The sequence below is a fragment of the Rhinolophus sinicus genome, linkage group LG11 (assembly GCF_036562045.2).
Source record: "Rhinolophus sinicus isolate RSC01 linkage group LG11, ASM3656204v1, whole genome shotgun sequence".
NCBI classification, from domain to species: domain Eukaryota; kingdom Metazoa; phylum Chordata; class Mammalia; order Chiroptera; family Rhinolophidae; genus Rhinolophus; species Rhinolophus sinicus.
Genome location: NC_133760.1, coordinates 8,378,792 through 8,399,777, shown reverse-complemented (window position 1 = coordinate 8,399,777; position 20,986 = coordinate 8,378,792). Strand labels below are relative to the sequence as shown.

At 54.9% G+C, this 20,986-nt stretch overlaps 1 protein-coding gene across 1 annotated transcript in view; it reads right to left on the bottom strand.

The window, feature by feature from the left end:
* The window catches only part of SYMPK (symplekin scaffold protein), a 33,617-nt gene that overhangs the window by 404 nt on the left and 12,227 nt on the right, over nucleotides 1-20,986 (bottom strand). The window contains exons 10-26 of the mRNA XM_019754867.2: nucleotides 18,347-18,501; nucleotides 16,141-16,291; nucleotides 14,852-15,056; nucleotides 14,303-14,453; nucleotides 13,353-13,588; nucleotides 12,246-12,327; nucleotides 11,912-12,025; nucleotides 10,348-10,495; nucleotides 9,173-9,333; nucleotides 7,615-7,723; nucleotides 7,212-7,312; nucleotides 6,642-6,732; nucleotides 5,445-5,546; nucleotides 1,888-2,075; nucleotides 847-1,023; nucleotides 560-655; nucleotides 1-330 (exon numbers count right to left, since the gene is read on the bottom strand). Coding sequence (XP_019610426.2) covers nucleotides 1-330; nucleotides 560-655; nucleotides 847-1,023; nucleotides 1,888-2,075; nucleotides 5,445-5,546; nucleotides 6,642-6,732; nucleotides 7,212-7,312; nucleotides 7,615-7,723; nucleotides 9,173-9,333; nucleotides 10,348-10,495; nucleotides 11,912-12,025; nucleotides 12,246-12,327; nucleotides 13,353-13,588; nucleotides 14,303-14,453; nucleotides 14,852-15,056; nucleotides 16,141-16,291; nucleotides 18,347-18,501 — 2,597 coding nt within the window. The remainder of the gene's footprint in view (nucleotides 331-559; nucleotides 656-846; nucleotides 1,024-1,887; nucleotides 2,076-5,444; nucleotides 5,547-6,641; nucleotides 6,733-7,211; nucleotides 7,313-7,614; nucleotides 7,724-9,172; nucleotides 9,334-10,347; nucleotides 10,496-11,911; nucleotides 12,026-12,245; nucleotides 12,328-13,352; nucleotides 13,589-14,302; nucleotides 14,454-14,851; nucleotides 15,057-16,140; nucleotides 16,292-18,346; nucleotides 18,502-20,986) is intronic.

The following is a 20,986-nucleotide window of genomic DNA, read 5'->3' as shown; positions in this document are numbered from 1 at the left end:
CTTAGGTAGGGGCCCCTCAAGACTAGAGTCCAGCAGCGCAGCCTCGGTCAGCCCCGAGTCGTCATCCACGCTAATGAAGATGGCCGGGGTCTCGCACTCAGGCCCCTCCTCCCGGAAATCTATGACTTCCTCCGGCTGGGGGGGGCCTGGCCGGGCCGAGGAAGTGGACGAGGAGGAAGAGGAGGGGGCTCCCACTCCTCCAGGCTTCAGCTTCTGTTCCTCCTCCAGCTGCCGCTTTAAGGCCTTCTCCTGGGCCAGCCGCAGGCCGATGAGGTCCTGAGGGGGCCGGGGGCCAGGGGCTGGTGCCAGGGCCAGGGGCTCCAGGTCGTCCTGGGGGTGGGGAGGGGCACACAGAAACTCAGAGATAGGTGGGGGCTAGGACCTAGGCTGCTCTCAGAGGATGATGGGAAAGAAGAGACAGAGACCACCCTTGAGGCAGAAGCAGGATGGGCACAGGGAGTAAGGGACAACTGTCCCCTCCCCTCCCCTTTCAGCAGGAGCCTCCTGGCAGAGACAGAGGTGGCTGGGTAGAGATGAAGGATGGGCTACAGACCCTCACCTCTTCCAGAGGCCCTGCAGGTGCTTCCTTGGCCTCCGGCTCCTGCTTGCCGCTGGCCTCCAGGATGGTCATGATGGAGTTGGGGATGTGTGCTTGCTAGGGGAAGAGCAGGATGGGGAAGCTATGGAGAGCTCTGACGCAGTGACTCCTTGAGAAAACACCCCAGATCCCTGGTCCCAGATCCTCCAGAACCCTTGACCTTCTGTGGCAATGCAAGACTCCCCTCTGCCCACCCACTCCAGCCCTCCAGGCTGGTCCCATGGGGCCACCCCCCCACCCTGGGGTACCTGGTGGGGGGTGAAGGAGCGGACGTGGGCCAGCAGGGGCTCCCGGAGCTCTGGGCACTTGTCAAAGACGGCACCTAACTGCTGGGGCGGCAGCTGCAGGATGACCTGGAAGCTCTGGGGCTTGGTGCGTTGACAGCACTTGATGAAGCCCTCCCACACCTTGGGGTACTTCCACACCTGGACGGGGCAGGGAGGGAGTGGGGGTGAGGGAGCGCACCAGCAGCCACCCCAGAAACTGGGAGAAGGACCTTGCCAAGATGAGGCCCTGCTGGGCCTCAAATACCTATCCAATAGATTCCTTTGGGGTACACAGAGCCCTGACCTCCCTCCAAAGGATCTTTTTCCCAAGCAGCTGGGACATGTGGCCAACTTGAGAGTGGCGCTTTCACCGTTGGGCTCCGGGGGTTGGGCTCAAGCTAAGTCCTTTGGGAGCATGGTCTCGTATCATTCTCACAGCAACCTCCAGAGGGCGGCATTAGCCCTACTAAACAGACGAGGCCCAGCGAGGTGCAGGGACTTGTCCAAGGTCACGTGGGTACCAAGGGGCAGGGTACCCAGGGGCACAACTAAATTTGAACCCAGATCTGTCTGAATCTGCATTTAACCTCTAAGCCAGATGTTGCAAAATGGCAACCTCTGGGCTGAATCCAGTTGGAGGGCTTGTGGATGAGCTTTGGTTTTTAGTTTCATCATCGTATTCCTAAAACCCACTTTCTAGCATCTCTCAAAATTCGGACCACCTTTCAGCTCTAACATACACTCTGCCTGGATGCACCGTGCTGAGGGGCAAGCGGCAGCCATGCTTCTCCTGGAACGCAGCCCCCAACAACCCACTGCTCCTGCAACCCAACAGCCCTCACTCGTCACATTGCCATCCTGTGGCTGTTCCGACCCCTGGAATGCTGTACTGTCTCTGCCAAGGGCAGGGCCAAGGGGCTGGCTGGTCTGGGTGGTGTGGGGCAGGCAGCATGGAAAAGCCTGGGGTTGTGCCTCAACTCTGTCTTCAGTTTGTCCCTGCTGCAGTCAGTCGGGGCGGGTTACCTGCTTCATGATGAGGCGGGACAGGATGTTCATGACGAAGCCCCCCAGGCGGGGGTACATGGTCAGGGACTGGATGACGGTCCTCATGAGCAGCATGGGCAGGGGGCTCTGCTCCATCAACTGCTGCATCACCACGGCCAGCACCTCCGATGTGTACACGTTCCGCTCCGCAAAGCACAGGTTGGTGGCTGCGAGGAGGCGGAGAGTGGGCCTGTCCTCTTTGCCCAGCTGCCCCCCGGGAGGCGGGAGCCCCACCACCCTTAGAGAGCCTCAGCCCCATTATCTGCCCATGGGAGGGGAGACCCAGCCCTGACTTGCTGAAGCTCCAGGCAAAACAGAAGACTCGCCCCACCCAGCAGTCGCTCTCTCTGAGGGGACACTGGCCTGGTCCAAGGAAAAAGACATGGCCAGCTCCTGGAAGCCCCACACTGGGCAGAGTGGGCAGACCTTGGCCCTTTCTCTTCGGGGAAAACCCTTGGAAAGGCTGAGGTAGGAGACACATTGGCGACCCCTGGGGACCCATTCTGGCTTCCTGGGGCAGCATGGGACCTCCACCCCTATGGGACAGCGAAGGCAGGTTTGACTTCCATAAGCACCCCATAGGGGACAGGAGATGACCCTCTACCAGCAGGCTGCTCAAGGGACTGCCCACTCCCCATCCTGACGAGGGCGTAAGGGCTCGCTCTCCTGCTGGGCTACACCAGGCCTAGGGTTATGTGAGGACACAGAGAGTTACAAGGAAGGGAGGGGTGAGGAAGCCTGGGCATATGAGCCCCCAGCTCAACATCCAGTGCCAGGAAGGGCCCAAGGAGGGCTGGCACAACACAGGCACCCACGAAAGCCTTGGGGTCTGTTCCCTCAGGAGTGGGTTTGAGGTACCCCAAAATTGGTGGGATAGGTGGTGCTCCAATCCTCTGTGCTAGTGGGTAAGACCCCAGGAACTGCCTCTGAAGCCCTTCTTCCCCAAACATCACTTGCCATGTGAGTCTGTCAACCAGGAAGTCTTTATTGAGCCAGAAGAGAGGCCCCCAATCCTTGAGAGGCTAATGGAGAACAGGGGTGGGTGCTTATAAGGAACAGGGGGAGGATGAAGTCATTACAGGTAGACAGGCAGGGAGTAAGCTGGATGGGGGGGGGTGGTAAGGTGGGGATCTAGGCCAAAGGGGCAGAGGAGAGTGTAGAAGGTGAGGTAAGTGCCAGAGAGGACTTGCCAGAAACGGAGGAAGCACCTTCTTCTCTTCACTTCCTGGTAGTCGCTGGCTCCTGCCTATTCTGCCTAAAAGCCTATAGCATCAACCTTCTCCCCTCCTCCCCCTCAGCTTTGCCCCAGCCTCCTCTGGGGCCTCCCATCCTCCGCACAGACTGAGGGGTCCTTTGAAAGCTCAAACTGACTCTGCACCTCCCAGAGGCCAACAGATCAAGTCCAAACTACCACTGTGGCCTATGAGACCCCGTGTGGGTGGGGCCCAGGCCTGATTTTCTCAATGGATACAGGTCATGCAAGTGCATTTCTTGGCCTGTGCAAACGTTCTTCCTTTCTCTGGGATCATCTTTTCCCGTTACCTCACGCCTACTCATCCTTTGGTGCTCAGCTCAGGTGTCCCCTCCTCCAGGAAGCCCCCCCCTGATGTCCCTCACCTGGGAGGACTAGTTGGTCCCTCTGGGTTCCTGTCCCAGCCCAGCTCATTCTGGGTTGTTACTGCCTGAGGATGGACTGTGACCCTTGGGAGGGCAGGCCCAGGGTTGTCACCATCCCTGCTGTGTCCCTAGCATGGCCCAGCACAGGGCTGAGCAGAGGTGCTCACTGAGTTAATTGCTGGACCAGACCACTAAGGGCAGGTCTAGTTACAGAAAAACTCACTAGAGAAACAGGCTGGTTTAAGGAAGGAGTGAACGCCAGGAATGACTGCCGATACTATCAGGCACTGTGGATTCCAACGGTGCACAAAATAGGACTGGACTTTAGATCAGGAGCTTACAGTTAAGTGGAGCTACTAGTGCAACCAGGAAAAGCACTGGTGCCTGAGCAGAGAAACACTCAACCAGGTGTTTGGCTCAACCCGGTGCTGGGGACCAGTGGCTGGCAGGGAGACCAGCTGAGGGCTTGCCGAGAGTGCAGCAGTATGGAGGCTGTGTGTGGGGCTGGGCTTGTAGGAAGAAACAGGAGGGGTTCTCAAGGCCAGGCCAAGCCTTGCCCACATCTCCAGGAGCCTGGTTCCGGGCCGCCTGTGTGACCTGTGGCAAGACCCGTTTTCTCCCTGCGCCTTGGCTCCCTCGTGTAAGTAAGATCAGGAACCACATCTGGGTCCATGGATGGGGTGGTGGGTCTGGGAATCCTTTCAAATTGTCCACAAAACCGTGTTAGCGCACTGTCATTGGGAATGAGCCCACAGCTTTCCTGAGGTCATTGAACAGGGCAGGGAGTGTAAAAGGACCGCTCCTGGGCTCCAACCTTCCAGACAGACCCTTTTTACCTCCTGCTCTTCTGCTAGTGGGCTTAGCTCCTCCTCACTTGTAGTGCGGGCTTTAAATTTTCATAAGCTCCTTTCGTGACCTAAAAGTTTCTGAGAGAACTGGCTGGGGAAGGCTAGGAAATAAGTCACTAAAGAAGCGATTTCAGGCTAGACATGAGACTTAAGTGGCAAGGAAGGGAACCCCCACCCCACACTTAAAGGACAGAGGTGGAATCAAAGGACAGTTGTCTTCTGAGTAGAGCATGGGACAGTAAGGTGTCCAGCTCCATGGAAAAGCATAGCTTCTGGACCAGAAACCTCCTTTAGGGAGGGAGTGGAGGAGAGGGCTGAGAGCTGAGGGAGAGAGGTCTTCCCATGGGAGATGCAGAGCTGGCAGAGCTGGCAGGGCTGGGACCCCAACTCAGGTCGACTCGACTTCGGATTCTGTTTTCTCCCTCACACCACTTAGGGTCTGCTGGCTGAGCATGTTACTTAACCTCTCTGCAACCTCCATTTCCTTGGCTACAAAATGGAAGTCAGCATACTTACCCGGTAACGGTGGTGCAGAAGGCAGGCTGGCCTGTAAGGCACTTAGAAGAGCCTGGCTCAGGGACAGCGGCTATCATGAAACTGATGACTGTGGTGCGCCTGACAGTTTGTCACCAACACCCCCGCCCCCACTCTCCTGCCACAACTGGAGACCAGACTGGACCCATCATCTACTCCTGGTCCAACCTGGGCCTTGGCGCCCTCCATCCACCCTGCCGGCAGGGCCTCTGCCCCCTCCCCACCACACACACACTCGGCCCTGGGCTCTGCCCACTGCTCCTTGGGCCGGGGCTGGGGCAGGAGGGGCTCCCCAACTTTCTTGAAGGCAACTCTATGCCAGCACCAAGTAGGTACATTAGTTCCTTAGATGGAGAGCGGAAGGAAGGAAGGAAGGAGGGAGGGAGAACCAAGGGTGGGTGTCGGAGCACTGGGATGGGCCTACAGGTGGAATCACCTGCAGCTTGGCACATTCCAGTGGGGACGTTTGTGTGACTGAACTTCTTCCCCAAGTCGGTGGAGGCCAGGCCACTTGGGGGGGTGGGGGGAGAGCCTCACCTTTGATGATGGACTTCATGTCGCACTTCACCGAGTCAATGTTGTGTAATGCAATCAGAAGCTCTCCGGGGTTCAGGGGGGACAAGGCCGAGTTCCCTTCACCTGCCGTGGGAGAGAGGGAGGAGGGGAGGAGACAGCATGGAAGCCCAAGTGAAGAGATGGTCCGAGTCTCCCAGATTCGGGGAGCAGAGAGTGAAGACGAGGCACCTTGGCTTTAGTTGGACTGGGGGACAAAGGGCCAGAGTAGGGGAAGTGAGAGACTGAGAACACTAAAAGGGGGCTGAATGACTCAGCAGCTAGAAAGCCATCTCCTCCAGAAAGCCCACCCTCAGTGCGAGACTGCTCACTCTCCTCTCCCACGCTGGGTTCCCACCCTCCTTAGGACGGTATTTGAGTGTGGTCTGGCTGTTTCTCTCCCTCCTCACTGGGCTGTGCACCCACGAAAGACAAGCTTGTGGGGTCCCCAGCACAGCACAGACACTCCCGGGCATTTACTGGACAGGACAGGCTGGGGCCAGGCAATGGACTTGTGAACAGTGCTCAGGCTGAGTGCTGTGTGGGGGCGGCTAGGGGAGCTGGCACTCTGCAGGTGCCGCTCTGAGGGTCCCAGACACTCCTGTGTGTCTGTTTTAAATCAGCAGTTTGTGCGGAACATGGCCTCCAAGTCCCTCCCCAGCTTCAGGGTGACGGGGGGCACCAATCCGACACCTAAGTTGCAAGTTTGAGTTTGCTCCCTTCTGGCCATGTCAAACAAAATGTCCCTCACCCACAACTTGAGGGGTTCAGGCAAGAGCTAAGGGGCGGGAGTGGAGCCCACACCGAGGGAGACTGAGAGCAGTTGGGTCCTAAAAAGGAAGACACTATTCGAGTCAGACCCAGCTGCACAATTTTGCTCCCGCCATGTCCACCTGTCACAGGAGGGTGGCCTGGGAACTTTGGGACGATGTTCAGGCGTCGCCAAGTCTGGCTGGCAGCCCTAGGGAGCAGGATGAGCCCCTTTCTCCCTAAAGGCAGCACCACAGCCTCCCCCAGCATTACACACCTCGCCCGCCCGCCCGTGGGACCCCGTCCTCCTGCATGACCAACGGAGGTGAGGCGGGGCCTCGCGGGGGAGCTGGGGCACAGGGAGCCATGCGGGAGGAGAACTGAGGGCCAAGGCCCAGCTGGCCGCTGGCGGGAGGGGAGCACAGCACCTACCGTGCTGGGTGCCCAGCAGGCGGTTGAAGACCTCTTTCACCACGATGGGATTCAGTTTGATGAGCTTTGGAAGGGCCTGGATCACTTCTTTCTACAGGGGGAGGGCAGGGGAGGCAGGTCAGATGCGCCCCAGGGAGGCTCTGACGCTTTCCTTCGCTCCCTCCCTCTGCTCCCTCAGGGCTGAGCTCCCTCCCCATCTCACTGGGCCTGACTCAGCCCCCGCCTCATCCCATCTGAGCCCCCTTTGTGTTACTTCCTGGGACAGCTCTCCGACTCCCCCGAAAAGTGGAGTGTTATCACCCACTCTTTACACAAGGAGATGGAGGTTCACCCACGGTGACGGGGTGATGGGTGATAACTGGGATCCTCACTTGACAGAAGGAAACCAAGGCTGAGAGGGGAATGGCGAGCTCGCGGTCACGGAGAAGGCGGAGTTGAGACTGACCCCTGGTCTGACAAGCCCAGGCACACGCTCACAAAGCAACTGACAGGAACCAGGGGACCTGCCTCCTCCCCCCCCCCCCACGTCCTCTTCAGAGGGAACATCCGAGCATCCAGTTAGTTCTGCACCTTCTCCAGCCCATTGAGCACCGGGATGAGGAAGCGGACGTCTGGCAGCCGCTTGTGGTAGAGATCCCGGACCCGCTTCACCAGCTCTGGGGACGGTGGCACTGCAGGCAGAAGGGGCAGGAGGCACAGGTGATGGGGGACAGCGGGCTGAGGGTGGGCACTGCGAGGGGAAGAGATGGCAGTGTGGGAGGGGAGGGACAACGCTATTTCAGAACAGGAGTCCTTGGCCCTTGGTTTCTCAAGTGCATTTGCCACACTGTTCCACATGGAGAAACTGAGGTCCAAGGATGGGGAGAGACACACAAGAGGTCCAACCATCTGGGGACCCAGCCACTCTGATCCCCAAGTCCTGGGAAGGCATGGGTGATGGAAGAAAATGAAAGGTGGGGACTCGGGGGGGCACCTTTGTCTGTGAGGCTGTGCAGACATCTCGTGACCAGCGTCTCTGCCCCCTTGGGACAGTTTTCCACCAGGAGTAGCAGCTCTGGAGAGTTCATGCCCATTCCTCGGATCTAGAGGTAGAGAGGGATGACAGGGGAGGCCTGGGCAATGCGGGGGGTGGGGGAGGACGGACAAGGGGGGCCAGGGTGAGAGCTCAGGGTGGCCCACGTGTCAAGGGCAAGGTGGCTGGGCAGATGCTGGGATGCTGGGGTAAGAAGTGGTGACAGAGAATAGATCTTAAAAGTTCTCATCACTAGAAAGAAATTCTAACTATGAGGTGATGGATGTTAAACTGATTGCTGTAATCATTTTGAAATATATACAGATTTCAAACCACTTATGGTATACACCTTAAACTAACACAATGTTGTATGTCAATTCTATCTCAATGAAACTGGGGAAAAAGAGCTGGTGACGGTTCTCTGAACTGGGGGTAATCTGGGGAAGGTGGGAGGGGTAGGGCAGGAGTGTCTTGGTCTCTTCCAGCTCATCTCACAGGGACTTACTGCAGCTCCAGAGCCTTTGCCAGCACTGGCTCCTATGTGGAAGGGCCGTGCCTTTCCTGTGTAATCTCTGACCTCACCTGACCTTTAATGGCCAACCTGTCCTTCAATTCCTCGGTGAAGGTTTTCTGACTTCCAAAGGCATCACTGACCCTGGCCCACCCCCTCCATGCTGCCAGTGCCCGGCTTGGCTGCTAGCTCAGCTCAGGGCTTGGCCTGCCCGCGAGCACCCAGCACATGGGGCGGAGGGCCAGGCTTCAAGCAGCCTGCCTTCCTCTGCCCAGTAAATGTTTAGGATCAGGAGTGGAAGTGACAACTTGGCCCTCCAGGAGCTCACACTCCAGTGAGCTCACCTTGACGATGGGAGAATCTGCTTCCTCCTCACAACGAGCCCACCATCCCCTTGTTACAGGAAGGATGTGGATGGAGACATCGTTGGATCTGGGTGGCAGGTAAGTGGGAAGTAATATACCACACTCTCCTTTTGATTATTTTGGAAAGTTTTCATAATAAACAAATGCCAGGACAGAGATATCAAAGTGGTTTGAAATCCAGCTGCACATTGGCAGGGCAGACATTCTGGTCTCGGGTGCCAGTTTGCAATTGAGCTGCTTCTCAAGTGGGTGGCCCTGTGGCTCCAGAGGCTCCCATCAGCGAGGCAGGGGGAGGCCAGCAGGTAAATGATACCAGTGATAGATACTTACACAGAATTCCTACCAGCAGCTCGGAGGACTGAATCACCTTCCCCATTTTTTACTGAAGGGGGTGCAAGTTCACACAGTGAGTCAGAGGTAGAATGTAAACCTTTGTCTGCCCAATGCCGGGCTCTTACTGCGGGGCCACCCTGTTGTCTTCTGATGAGCAGACGGACGTGCAGACCGCTCGCAAGCTACAGAGCTGCTTGGTGACAAGCCTTAGTGCTTAGCTCATAGCGAGGTAGGTACCAGGGGAGGGGCTGGAGCTGGGGACTCAGCCCTGCCAACGGTGGGCAGAGCCTGGTGGGCTCAGGGGCCTCACCGGCTGTTCGATGACCCTCAGCACCGTCCGCTTGATGTCAGCGATGGCCTCAGTGTACACGGCTGCCAGCTCGTGGATCAGCTTGTGGTTCTGAGGCAGGAGGGCCAGGTAGAGGTACAGGCACTGCTTTACTGTCTCCTCGGTCCAGGGCGCTGCCACCTCTGATAGGGCAGGAGGCGGGGATCAGGCTGGCCCCACTCCCCTCCCAATCCCTTCCCGCCCCGTGTCTGTCCCTTCTTGGGGGGTGGGCACAAAAGGGAGCTAGGCCCTTGGGCGGAAGGCAACAATCAGGGAAACGGGGTGGGACCAGGACTGCTCCCTTTTTGGAGGCGTCTGCACTGAATGCCCACCTCACCTCCCCGACCACCCATCCACAGGGCAGCCAGCAGATCCGTCTCAAGTGCAGCTCTGATCCTGCCCTCTCCTGCTCAGTGCTCCCATGACTGCCCTGTGCCCTCAGGGTAAACCCCCAGCTCCTCACATTGCTCTACCTGCCAGGCCCTGTTGGGGCAGCCCTTGGCCCTGGACTCTGTGCTCTGGTCACTCACACCCTACTCCTGACAGACACCCCCTCCCCCCCGCCCAGGGCCGCCACTTTGGAGCCTTTGCACATCCTGGTCCTTTGCCTGGAACACAGCTGCCCAATTCTTTGTTTTTGTACCTTCTCACCCTCTGGGTCTCATGAAGCCAGTGCCTCTCCTTGGAAGCCTTCCCAGCACCAAGGCTGTGCCAGGGCTGCTGTATCCCCAGGAGGCCCCGCGCTTCCCTCCATAGCCTGAACCGTCCAACTGAACGGTCCATTCTCATAGGGCCGGGCCCACGCATCTGTAACTCTCAGGGACCTAGAGCATTGCTGAGGGAACAGGCCTGTGCTGGTCCTGCCTGGTCTCTCCTGGAGCCCGTCACTGGCTAGCTCTCCTTGTCCTCCAGCTCTCAGCCCGTCCCCTCCTCTAGGATGCTCTTCCTGAGCCCTCATGCTGGGTCAGGTGCCCTCTGGGCTCCTTGCAGCATCCTGGTTGCCGTCCCAGGCCTGCTGCTCCGGTTATTACTGTCTGACTGTAGGCTTCCCTAGCAGGCCAGGCAGGGCTCGGCTTTGATCCAGCTGTTCCCCGGTGCAGCCCAGAGCCAGGGACACAGCAGGCGCTCAGCACGCATCTGATGACTCTGCACCAAACCTGTGTCCTTGTCAGCTCCAAACAGCACTGATGGCGGGTTGGGGTGGACCAAGAGCTGCAGGTAGTTGAGGGCAAATTTCTCCACATACTCTCGCAGCTGTTCCTTCTCGTACATACGCTTGATGAACAGCAGGGCCTGGGAACGCACCTGAGGAGACAGTGGCAGCAAGACGGTAGAAGGGGAGACAGCTGTTCTGAACTTGGCAGCACCAGTGTGAGCAAGCCCAAGATTGAGAAAGGCCAGGCACAGCTGAGTTACCTGTGCCCAAGGCTGGTCACCAGCTCTGGAGAGGTTTCTTGGCCCAATTCAGGGCCCTGAGTCACCTTACTGCCTACCTGCTCTGCCCGACCTCGTATCATTTCTTGCCTTGCTTGCTACGCTCCAACCAGAATGAGCTTTTTTCATTTCCTCAGAAGCGACAGCATTCTCACTGGCTTTGAGACTTGGAGCAAAACATTCCCACTGCCTAGAACGCCTGTCCTGTGTCACTCAGACATCCCCTGATGGAACCATGAGGACAGGGGCTGGTGCTCAGCACTGCTTTGTCCCCAGCAGCACACAAGACCGAGCCAGTGTGCAGTAAGGGTCTGCTGAATGGGCATGACAGTGTGGGGACAGAGCCAGTGCGCAGTAAGGGTCTGCTGAATGGGCATGACAGTGAGGGGACAGAGCCAGGAGTGGTTTCCAGGTTCTCGGCCTCACGTGGAAAGGTGCTCACTCAGGTAGTAAATGGCCATCAACTGTGACTGGATGGGCATCAGCTGTGGCTAGTTGGCCGTCAGCTGTAACCAATGAGCCATTGGCCACTAATATAACTGTTGTGGCTACACTAGTAGGAAAATGGGGGCTAGCAAGATGGTGGCTGAGCCTGCAAGCGGCACAGTGAGGGTTGCGACCAGTGTGGCTCCTGCTTCCTGTGTCTCCAACCCAGCCGCCAGCGAGACTATAGCGGTGTGACTCCCCTATCTATAGCTCCGTGGGTGTTCCTTTTTGGCCTCACCATATCCTGCATCCTTATGTGGGGAGTGGGGCCAAAGACCCTGCATGACAACAGCAAGAAAGGAGTTGGCACAAGGCTGGAGCAGGATGGCTCCAGGGCCCTCTCAATCACGTGCCCCAAACACCCATCCACTCACAGTTCAGGCCTTGGCTCATACCCTCCTCCTCCAGAAGCCTCCTGTAAATCACCTCCTCTGCCCCCCTGCCCATCAGATGGGTCAGGCCCCTCCCCAGGGCTCCCACAGTCACACGCGCTGCTCCTCCCCCGGCCGTCTCCTCACTGCCTGCTGACTGGTCATGCTGGCTGCCTTCCTGATCAGCGCCCCCCTGGTCCCAGCATAGTGCCAGGTCTTGAGAGGTGCTCGGCACCACGGGGAGGAATGAGAGAGAGGATGTGACTGCCCTTCCTGCGAGGGTGAATGTATATGTGTGTATATATCCTGAGCAGCTTCATGACATCATAAATGGAAATACCACCACCTAAAAACTGCTGCCGAGAAGGGCAACTTCCAGGGGAACGTGGAAGAGGTGGGCTGAGTGTAGCACAGGACGGCAGGGAATCACCTTGTCCTTCTCATGGGAGCTGAGGTCTAGCAGGACGTGCAAGTACTGGAACTGGCGCGACGGGCGCTTGAAGATCAGGTCTCGAAGGGTGGACATGCCCAGGTAGGTGCGGCTCTGCGGCAGGAGGGGACCAGAGCTCAGCCCACTGCAGGCGCCCTTGCGATGGCTCCCTTGCCTTGCTCAGATCTGCTACTGTCCCTCCCAGAAGCCCCTGCACAGGGCTGTGTGCCCCTCAGCCCCGACACAGGCCTGGCCCCCCGCCACAGGCTGCAGCGAGCAGGGCTCCTGCCTGCACCCTGACGCTGGGACGGAGGACATCTGCCGCCCTCCTCACCTCGTCCTCGCAGTACTTGCGAATCACCTCCAGGGCACTCTCGGTGATGAGCGGCGCCTCCAGCACAACCTTGGTGAAGATCCTGCCAGAGAGGGAGGGACAGGGAAGGGCTGCAGACAGGCCACCTGGCCTCCCCGTCCTGCTGAATGGCAGAGCTTGGGGCTGGCAGGGCCTCCTGCACAGACAGCTCGACCCCTGGTTACAGAGCCTGGACGGGAACAGAGCAGGGTTCAAACGCTGCTAGCAGGGTGACTTGGGCAGAGACTTTACCTCTGAAACGACTTCTCCCCTTTGTCAACTGGGCACTCACTTAATACAGCAACGGAGGGGGTGGGGAAGGGTATCGCTATTTTAGATGTGGTGGCCACAAAAGGCCACTCTGAGATAACATTTGGGTCGACGCTGGTGGGTGGGAAGGAACCAGACATGCCGTGTGGGGAGAGCATTCCAGGTAGAGAGAACAGTGAGTGCCAAGCCCTGAACTCGGCATGTTCGCAGAACAGAAGACAGGAGGCTGGTATGGCTAAGGTTTGGGGTGGAAAGGAGCAGAGGGGCACGAAAAATGGCTAAAGAAGTTGGCAGGGATTGGATTCCACAGAGTCTCACAGGACATGGCAAGAAGGTTGCATTTTATCCCAAGAACACTGGGGAACCACGGAAGGTTTTTAGTGGGGAAGAAACAAGACAAGATTTAAAGTGTCACCCGGGCTGCTGTGTGGAGATAAGCTGGAGGCCGAGAACAAAGAGGAAGGCCCAGAACTGATTCAGGCAAAAGACAGGGATGGAGAGAAGTCAACATCCAAAACAGGCCTATGAGGCAGGCTGTTATTTACAGATGAGAAAACGGAGGCCCAGTGGGTGACACAGGTCAGGCAGCGAGCAAACAGCAGAGCTGGGGAACTAGCCCAGGGTGTGTGACCCAGAGCCCACACTGAGCTACCTTGTGTGGGCCTCCAGCCAGTGGGGAGAGAAGGGAGACTCGGGACGGGCACACGGAGGACTGACTTGGGTGGTGAGGAAGACAGAGATGGTCAGAAACCAGAAAGGCAAGGCAGGACACAGGCGGGGACTCGGGGACAGAAGGGTGCAGAGGGCCGGTGCCCTCACCCGTCCTTCTGGTCTGGCTTCTCCTGCAGGCCGGAGAGCAGGCGGATGAGGCAGTCCTCGTACTTGTCCAGGGAGCCCGAGGCGCTGGCTGCCAGGTAGGCGTTGTACTCCTGGTAGAGCCAGGCGAAGGCCAGGTCCAGGCGGGCCCGCACGTCCTCCAGGATAAAGGCCAAGACCTCGGCCTTCAGGCCCGAGTCGAACTGCGTCACCAGGCTGGCCAGGATCTTTATGCGCACCTGACAGGAGAGCAAGGCCTGTCAGCGTGGGGGTGGGCAATCCTTGGCACCCACCATCAGGACTTGCCACGCCGCCCGCCCAGGCTCAGAGAACCCCAGTGCGGACCTGGTGTTAAGTGAGGAAGGCAAGCTGAAGAACCTTATGCCTAGTAGGTCCCATTGGTGTGAGGGAAAAAGGGAGGGGGATAAAATCAATAATCACAGAATAAAGCTATGATTATACCCATATACTTAAGCATACAGGAAAAGATCTTGAAGGAGTCCCTAATGTGTACATTGGTCACCTCTGGGGAGGGGGACAGGGTACAGGTACCTCTATGGCCAGGAAATATTTTTTAACCGAGTATGTTTACATACTACTTGGTTAATTAAAAACAAACTTCGAAAAATGGGAAAAAAGCCGCTTGACTGAGGTTACAAGGCCAACAAGTGGCAGAACTGGGATTTAAACCAGGTATGTCTGAATCTAAACAGTAAGAATAAGAGTGTTGAGCACAAAGAAGAAAGCACACAGCAGCAGCCTTCACTGGTGGGGCTGTTCCTCGCAGCCAGCGCCGCGCTGAGTTAAGAGCACACACGTGCTCACGCACTTCTTCCTCCTTGGCCCCTGCGTGGAGCTGCTGGTGAGCAGCAGACCAGGGGCCCAGCTCTTTGCTGTGAGGTAGGCTCTTGGGGAGAGGGGTGGAAGGACAGGCTGGGGGGGCGGGGGCGCACCTGGGCCGCCCCGCTGTAGGCCACAGCCTTCTCAGCCCGCAGGATCCGCTTCACAGCGCCCAGCTTCATGGCCTCAACCTGTGCGTCGGTCAGGGGTTTCAGTACATCACTCAGACGGAAGATCTTTTTGCGCCCGCCGGCGCCCGCCAGCCTACGTGGGAGAGATGGACAGGGGCAGTCAATCAGAACACGCTTTCGGAGCCCAGGCCCACCCGGTGGCTCTCCAGGCCATATGGAGACACCCCTACACTGCCTCGCTAACGCCCCTGTGACTCTGAAGACTGGCAGGGTGCTGAGTAACAAGAGGAGGAGGATGTTATTTTGTTTCTGTAAAGGGTTGTCAAGGAAGGCGTCTATGTGGAGGTGAAGTGTGAGTGGAGATCTGAATGATGCAAGGCGGCAAGGTATGCAAATTCTAGGCAGAGACAACAGAAGTGCAAAGGTTTTCAAGTGGGGGCCTGTTTGGCTGTTCAAGGAATACCAAGAGGGGAACAGCAAGCGTGGAGGGGCAGCCCCCGGTCCCGTACCAGCACCTGCAAGGGGACTCACCGAGGCTGTGTGACAGGGATGATGGGCTCTGGCCTCCTCTTGGCCTGGGGCGCCTCCTCCTCCAGAGTGGACATGGAGCTGAGGGAGCCCACCACCGAGATGGCCTGGCCCTGGGCTGACAGGCGTCGCTTAATCAGGACACTCTCCGGCTTCACCACCTTCTCCTCCTTGGGCTCCTCCTTACACTGTTTGGTCTGCTCTACACCTGAGAGGAAGGCAGCAAATGGGCTCCAGGCATGTCAGACCCACCTGCTCCCATCCAAGGACTTCCTGTGTGCCAGCCTCCATCCTGAGCGTTGTATACACACAACTCATTTAAATCTGCAAAACGCTTTTCTGGAACATGGGCTTTTTATCCCCACTTTGCGATACAACAACTGAGGCTCAGACTAGAAATGCCATTCACTGCTGGTGGGAGTGTCAAATGTAGCAGCCACTTTGGAAAGCTGATGAGCAATTTCTAACAGCACTGAACACATCCTAGCAAGATAAATGAGGGCATGTGTGCATCAAAACACCTGTACACAACGGTTCACAGCAGCTTTATTCACAATGGCCCCAAACTGGAAACCCATAGGTCCATTATCAGAAGCATGGATGAACAAACAGCGGCTTACTCACATCAGGGAATACTACTGACCAATAAAAAAAAATAATCTATTGGTTTACACAACAAGGATGAATCTCAAAAACTGCTGAGCAAAAGAAGCCAGACTCTCCATGATCCCATTTATATGAAGTTCAAGACAAAGAAAAACTAAATCTAAGGAGACAGAAATCAGAACAGCAATTGTCTCTGGAGGTGAAATGTGTGAGTGTTGACTGAAGGGAGCAAGAAGGAACTTTCTAGAACTTTGTAGAAATGTATTCTCTTCATACAATATCTTCATCTGGGTGGTGGTTACACTGGTGTGTTCACTGTGAAAATTCACTAAGGTGTTCACTTAAGAGTTGTGTTTCACTATACATAATTTAACCTCAATAATTCTGTTAAAATGGGAAAACACCTGAGGCTCAGAGAGGTTAAGAAACTTGACCAAAGTCACACAGCTATTGAGTGGCTGAGGCAGTCTGGTTCAACTCAGACCTCAAACCCAGGTCTGTTGGATTTCAAAGCCCAGGGCCTAAAATACTGAGCACTCAATAGATCTATGGGACTTGTAATTACTGACACCTAAGAGCTCATGTGATTTTTCTCTGCATCACCACAAGGAGGCGCTGTTCCAGTAAGGAGAGCCCAGCAGGCACAGTGCCAACCCCTGGTCGGGGTCAGCTCCAGTGACACTCACCTGGGCCCAGTCCTGCGGCTGTCATCTGTGTGGCCATGAGCCTAGCCAGGTGCTTGATCTGGGCTTCAGTGCCTGCTGACTCCACTGGGGTATAGATGGCTTGAAAAGAGGCGGGCATGACCTCAGGCAGGTACACCATGGTGATGAGAACCTGTGGGATGCCCAGGAAGAGGAGCCTTTCCTTACTCATTGATTCGACAAGCGTTGGCTCCATGCCCAGGCCAATGCTGGGGAAATGGCAGTGACTAAGACAGACCTGGGCCTGCTCTCATGGAGCGCAGACTTCTGGGGACGTCAGAGAGAAAACGAGCAATGATGCATTGTGGTGCATGAGAGGGGGAAATGAAAGGGGCCGTGAGACACATCAGGAGGGCCAGGGACGGCTTCGGCTCCCCGAGGAAGTGGCACCTAGATTGAGAACTGAAGGCAGGCAAGAACCAAGCTGGCAAAGGGTGAAGTCTTGCAGTAGGAGGGAGTATGTATTCCGGGTATAGGAACTGCACTGTGGAAGGCTAAGAGGCAGCAGCTGGTACCCTGTCCAGAGAGTGGAAGGGGGTTCAGTGAAGATTGTAAGATGGGTGAGAAATTGATATAAAAAAAAAAAATCAGTATCCTCACAGAGCTCATTCATGTCTGTCAGGAACTGGTAACAAAAGATAATTTCAAACTCCCTACATGCTTGGAAGTTTAAATACATACTTTAAATAGTAAAATAATTAGAACAGAAAGATAATGAAATAACCAAATATGTGGGATGCAGCCAAAATGATATTTAGATGGAAAATCAGATCCTTAAAAGCTTATATTGGAAAAGACAGAAGACAAATAAGCTAAGAATTTAACTTTGGGGAGCAACATTTGAAGCAAATAGGAAAGAAATAAAACAAGAAAGGTTACAAAAGAATATCGACAAAACTTAAGAGCCAGTTCTTTGAAATGACTGAAAACAAGCAAGTCTATGGCAATGAACAACAACAACAAAAAGACTAAGGACATAGTACTCGGGACAAAGGAGCAGCATGTTACTACAGAGACAGCAGGTAGTGTAAAATCTTAAGAATCCTATGAACAACTTCATGCCAGTAATTTGAAAAGGACAATTTCCCAGAGTGTGATGAGGACACACACGGTACAAGTTAAGGGAGGCCAAATCTGACAGGGCCCAAGGCAAGTTGAATTTAAGTTTTATCTAGAAGAAAACAGAGCCATGGCAGGCACTGGAGTGGGGAAGCGTCCTGACTTGTGCTAGAAAGATGCCTCTGGCTGCCACAGGCCGACTGGAAGCCAGAGCCAGGTGGGTAGTGCTCAGGGTGAAAAGGCGGGGCCTGGACCAGGCAGGGGCCTGGGGATGGAGAACAGAGGAAGGACTGTGGGGGGAGGCGAAGAGCCTAACTCCCCGGTTTCTGGCTTGGAAATTGGGAGGCTGTTGCACCAAGAACACGGGAGGGGCCCCAGGCCTAAAGAGGGGTGCGGGGAGAAATTTCACAGCTTAGTTTCGACACGTTGTGTCTGCGGCGCCCGTGGAACATGCAGGAGGTGGCTGCACATCCAGGTCTGGAGTTCACCACAAAGATCTGAGCTGGAGAGAAAACTCCTCGCCACCTTCACGACAAAATTCAACTCCACTCACCCAAAACTTTTAAGCCCCTTGGAGCCTCCAGGAAGAGAAGGGAAGGCTGAGGGTGACTGTTGTTGAGCACGGGAAGAGCCATTATCCACGAGCACCCAACAGAAAGGTCTGGACGCTCCCACAGTCAGAGGACTGATGTGAGCCCCCACCCCCACCCCCAATTAACTCAAAGCAGCAGTTCTTTCTGCGGAACAGGATATCTGTGAGAATCTGAGGAAAACACTGGCCATCCCCTCCCACCAATGCCAATCCCACAGCACTGAGCACCCAAGTCATGGGGGTTCTCTCTCCAGTTCACAGACCCTCCCTGACTTCAAAGGAAAGGAGAGAGACAGAGTGGGTGGGTGTGGATGAGGATTCAGACCACCTAAGAGGGACTGCTGGGGGTGGTGACCAGTGACCCGTTGGAGGTCCATCCAAGGTGAGGAGGGCCCACAGGCCCACACCCTCCCAACACTGCGAACAGAGGTGTTTGGGGACTGATGCCACCTGGAGGAGGTGAACACTGTGGAGTGGAGGCAGGGAAAGGACAGAGATCCTTCCTCCCTTGGGGGGACGCCCCCCAGCCAGCCTCACCAGATTGGCCACGTTGTCAGGCGTCAGCAGAGGCTGTAGGAACTCGGCTGTGATGTCTGTGTCGGACTGGCCGGAGGTCTGGGCCGAGGCCTTCGAGGTCCCCGACGGGCCCGGCTCCAAGTCTTTGTCCTCGTCGTCCTCCCCGAGGTTGGGCTCTGGGACAGAGGGGACGAGATGCTGGCTCCAGAGAGGCAGCGGGTGCTCCCTCCTCCCGGGAGCCCCGTGGTCCCTGCCTCCCGGCGGCCTCGGCCACCAGGCGCAGTGCAGGGGACGAAGACCTGGGCTGTAGCCCTGCCATGGAACCCGGGGGAACTACCTGCCTCCCTCTCGGCCTCAGTTGTCCTCACCTGGGAGATGGGAGTGCCAGCCTGGCTGATCACACTGAGCTCCGAGAAGCTGAAAAGGTTAACTAAGAATTGCATGAAGCTTTACTGTTTAAAAACCTCTAGCTCCGAAACAGTGCTCGACCTCACCAGGTTCAAGATGTAAAAACAACCTCAGAAGATAGTATTTGTGTCTATATGATTGACAGACAATTAAAAGGTTGGTAGTGGGTGGCCGGTTAGCTCAGTTGGTTAGAGTGTGGTGCTACTAACACCAAGGTTGCTGCTTTGATCCCGCCTGGGCCACTGTGAGCTGCGCCCGCCTTAAAAAATAAAAATAAAAAAATAAAAGGTTGGTAGTGACCATCGTTAGCAAGGGTATGGACTGTGGAAATGTAAACTGGGCCGGCCTTTTAGAAGGGCAATTTGATAGTAGGTCAAACTGTAAACGTGTGTACCTCTTTGACAACAATTCCATTTCTAGGTATCTACCCTAAAAACGTACTCATAGCTCTACCTAAGGTAAGAGGTACAGAGCATTCACCGCAGCACTGACCAGGCACATGATCTCCATCAGTAACAGGCTGGCTAAAAGCAAGCGCAGCTGTTCTACTTCAAGGAAAAAAACACTAGCAATTTGACCCTTAGAGGAAAAGCTCTATGAACACTCATGTTCCTTAAAGCTGTATTTATGAAAGTGGAGAAGCTGGAATGTTCAATAGGTTGATGATTTAAGCAGTTTATGGCAAAAACATGATGAAATGCTATGCAGTCTTTTAAAAAAGCTCGCAGCACAGGTAACAAAGTGCTGATAGGCTGCAATAAGCACATGTAATTCAATTATAGAACATTGAACGGCCCAATAGAACGGGCACTTTATAGAAGTGCAAATGGCTAATAAATGTAAAACAATGCTCGGCCTGACTGCAACCTGTGCAAGAAAGCAAATAAACCTAGGATACCGTTTATACCCAGAGGGTTTACACAGTGTCCAGGGCTGGTAAGAGTGGGGAGACCGGCATTCACACACCGCTGGGGATGTGCAAATCCCAGAGCAGTTGTTTTGAAAAACAGTTTGGCAATGGCTATCAAGAATTTAAGTGCACCCAGTAGCAATGGGCATATCCAGAGCTCAGATCTGATTTCTGAAACCATTCTCTACTTAAAAGAAACCAGGGCTCCTTAGAGAAACAGCTGATTCCAAGGCTGGGGCACAGAAAGTCCAAGACAAGTTTAGAACTTCTTGTTATGTCAAAAATACTTAAGAATACATAAGAAATACTCAAAAAAAAACTTATGGTACATATTAAAGGCACACAGGAGCCAGCTCCCACTGGCTCAATATGAGGCATTTAGGGCAGCAAAATGAATGACAACAGTAATGGATGATAACCCAGAGAATGAGTAAGAATCCACAAGTCCATACTGATAACAAAGTAGGGAGAAGAAAAACAAAGCTCTTCATTACAGCAGAATGCCAACTAATAAATGTAGAAGGAAATCTTTTTATAACCATTATAGCAATAAGAGACGCAGGCAACAATTGCCAATGGATGCTAAAACCACGGAGTCAAAGTTGGAAGAAAAACAGGTATTTTACATCTTCAAGCATCTCCCTCAGCTTATTATTTACAAAGGGAAAAAGGGCACTTTCCACTAGAGAAACCAAGGGATCAACATTCCCATCCCCCAAACTGGGCAAATCGACATTATGTGCCTCCTGATTCCACACAGAGGTCAGGGCATCACTTTTGCAGTGTTCCTGCCAAAAATGCAGACCTGAATTCCCTCAGGAGGCAAGAGCAGACACGCAAACAGAGGGACAGTCCACCAAACAGCTGTCCTGGACTCTTCAACTAAATGCAGTGTGGGATCCCTGCCTTGTGAAGGGTACGTGGGAGTTTTCAGTACTCGTCTTGTATCTTGTCTGCAAGGTCAAAGTTATTTCAAGACAAAAAGTTTAAAGAAACAGAAAAGTAAAATTGGTGGGCAAAAAATAACTTCAAATGCTCAAACTCTCTGCCCCACTAATCCCACTACATAGAATTTGTCCTATCACTGGACATGCGCGCAAGACTATAGCAATCTTTATACTTTTGAAAGAATGGACACTAACGAAATGTCTGTCCACAGGGGGACTGGTTAAAGACTGGTACCGTCCACATGCATGACAGACTATTATGCCCCCACTAACAGAATGCAGATTTCAATGTGCGGATATAGAAAGTGCTCCAAGATGATTACTCAGCAAATTCAGGTACACTGTGCTTTGTATGCTTCATGATGGGGAAAAAATAGATCCCTACCTGACTCTTTA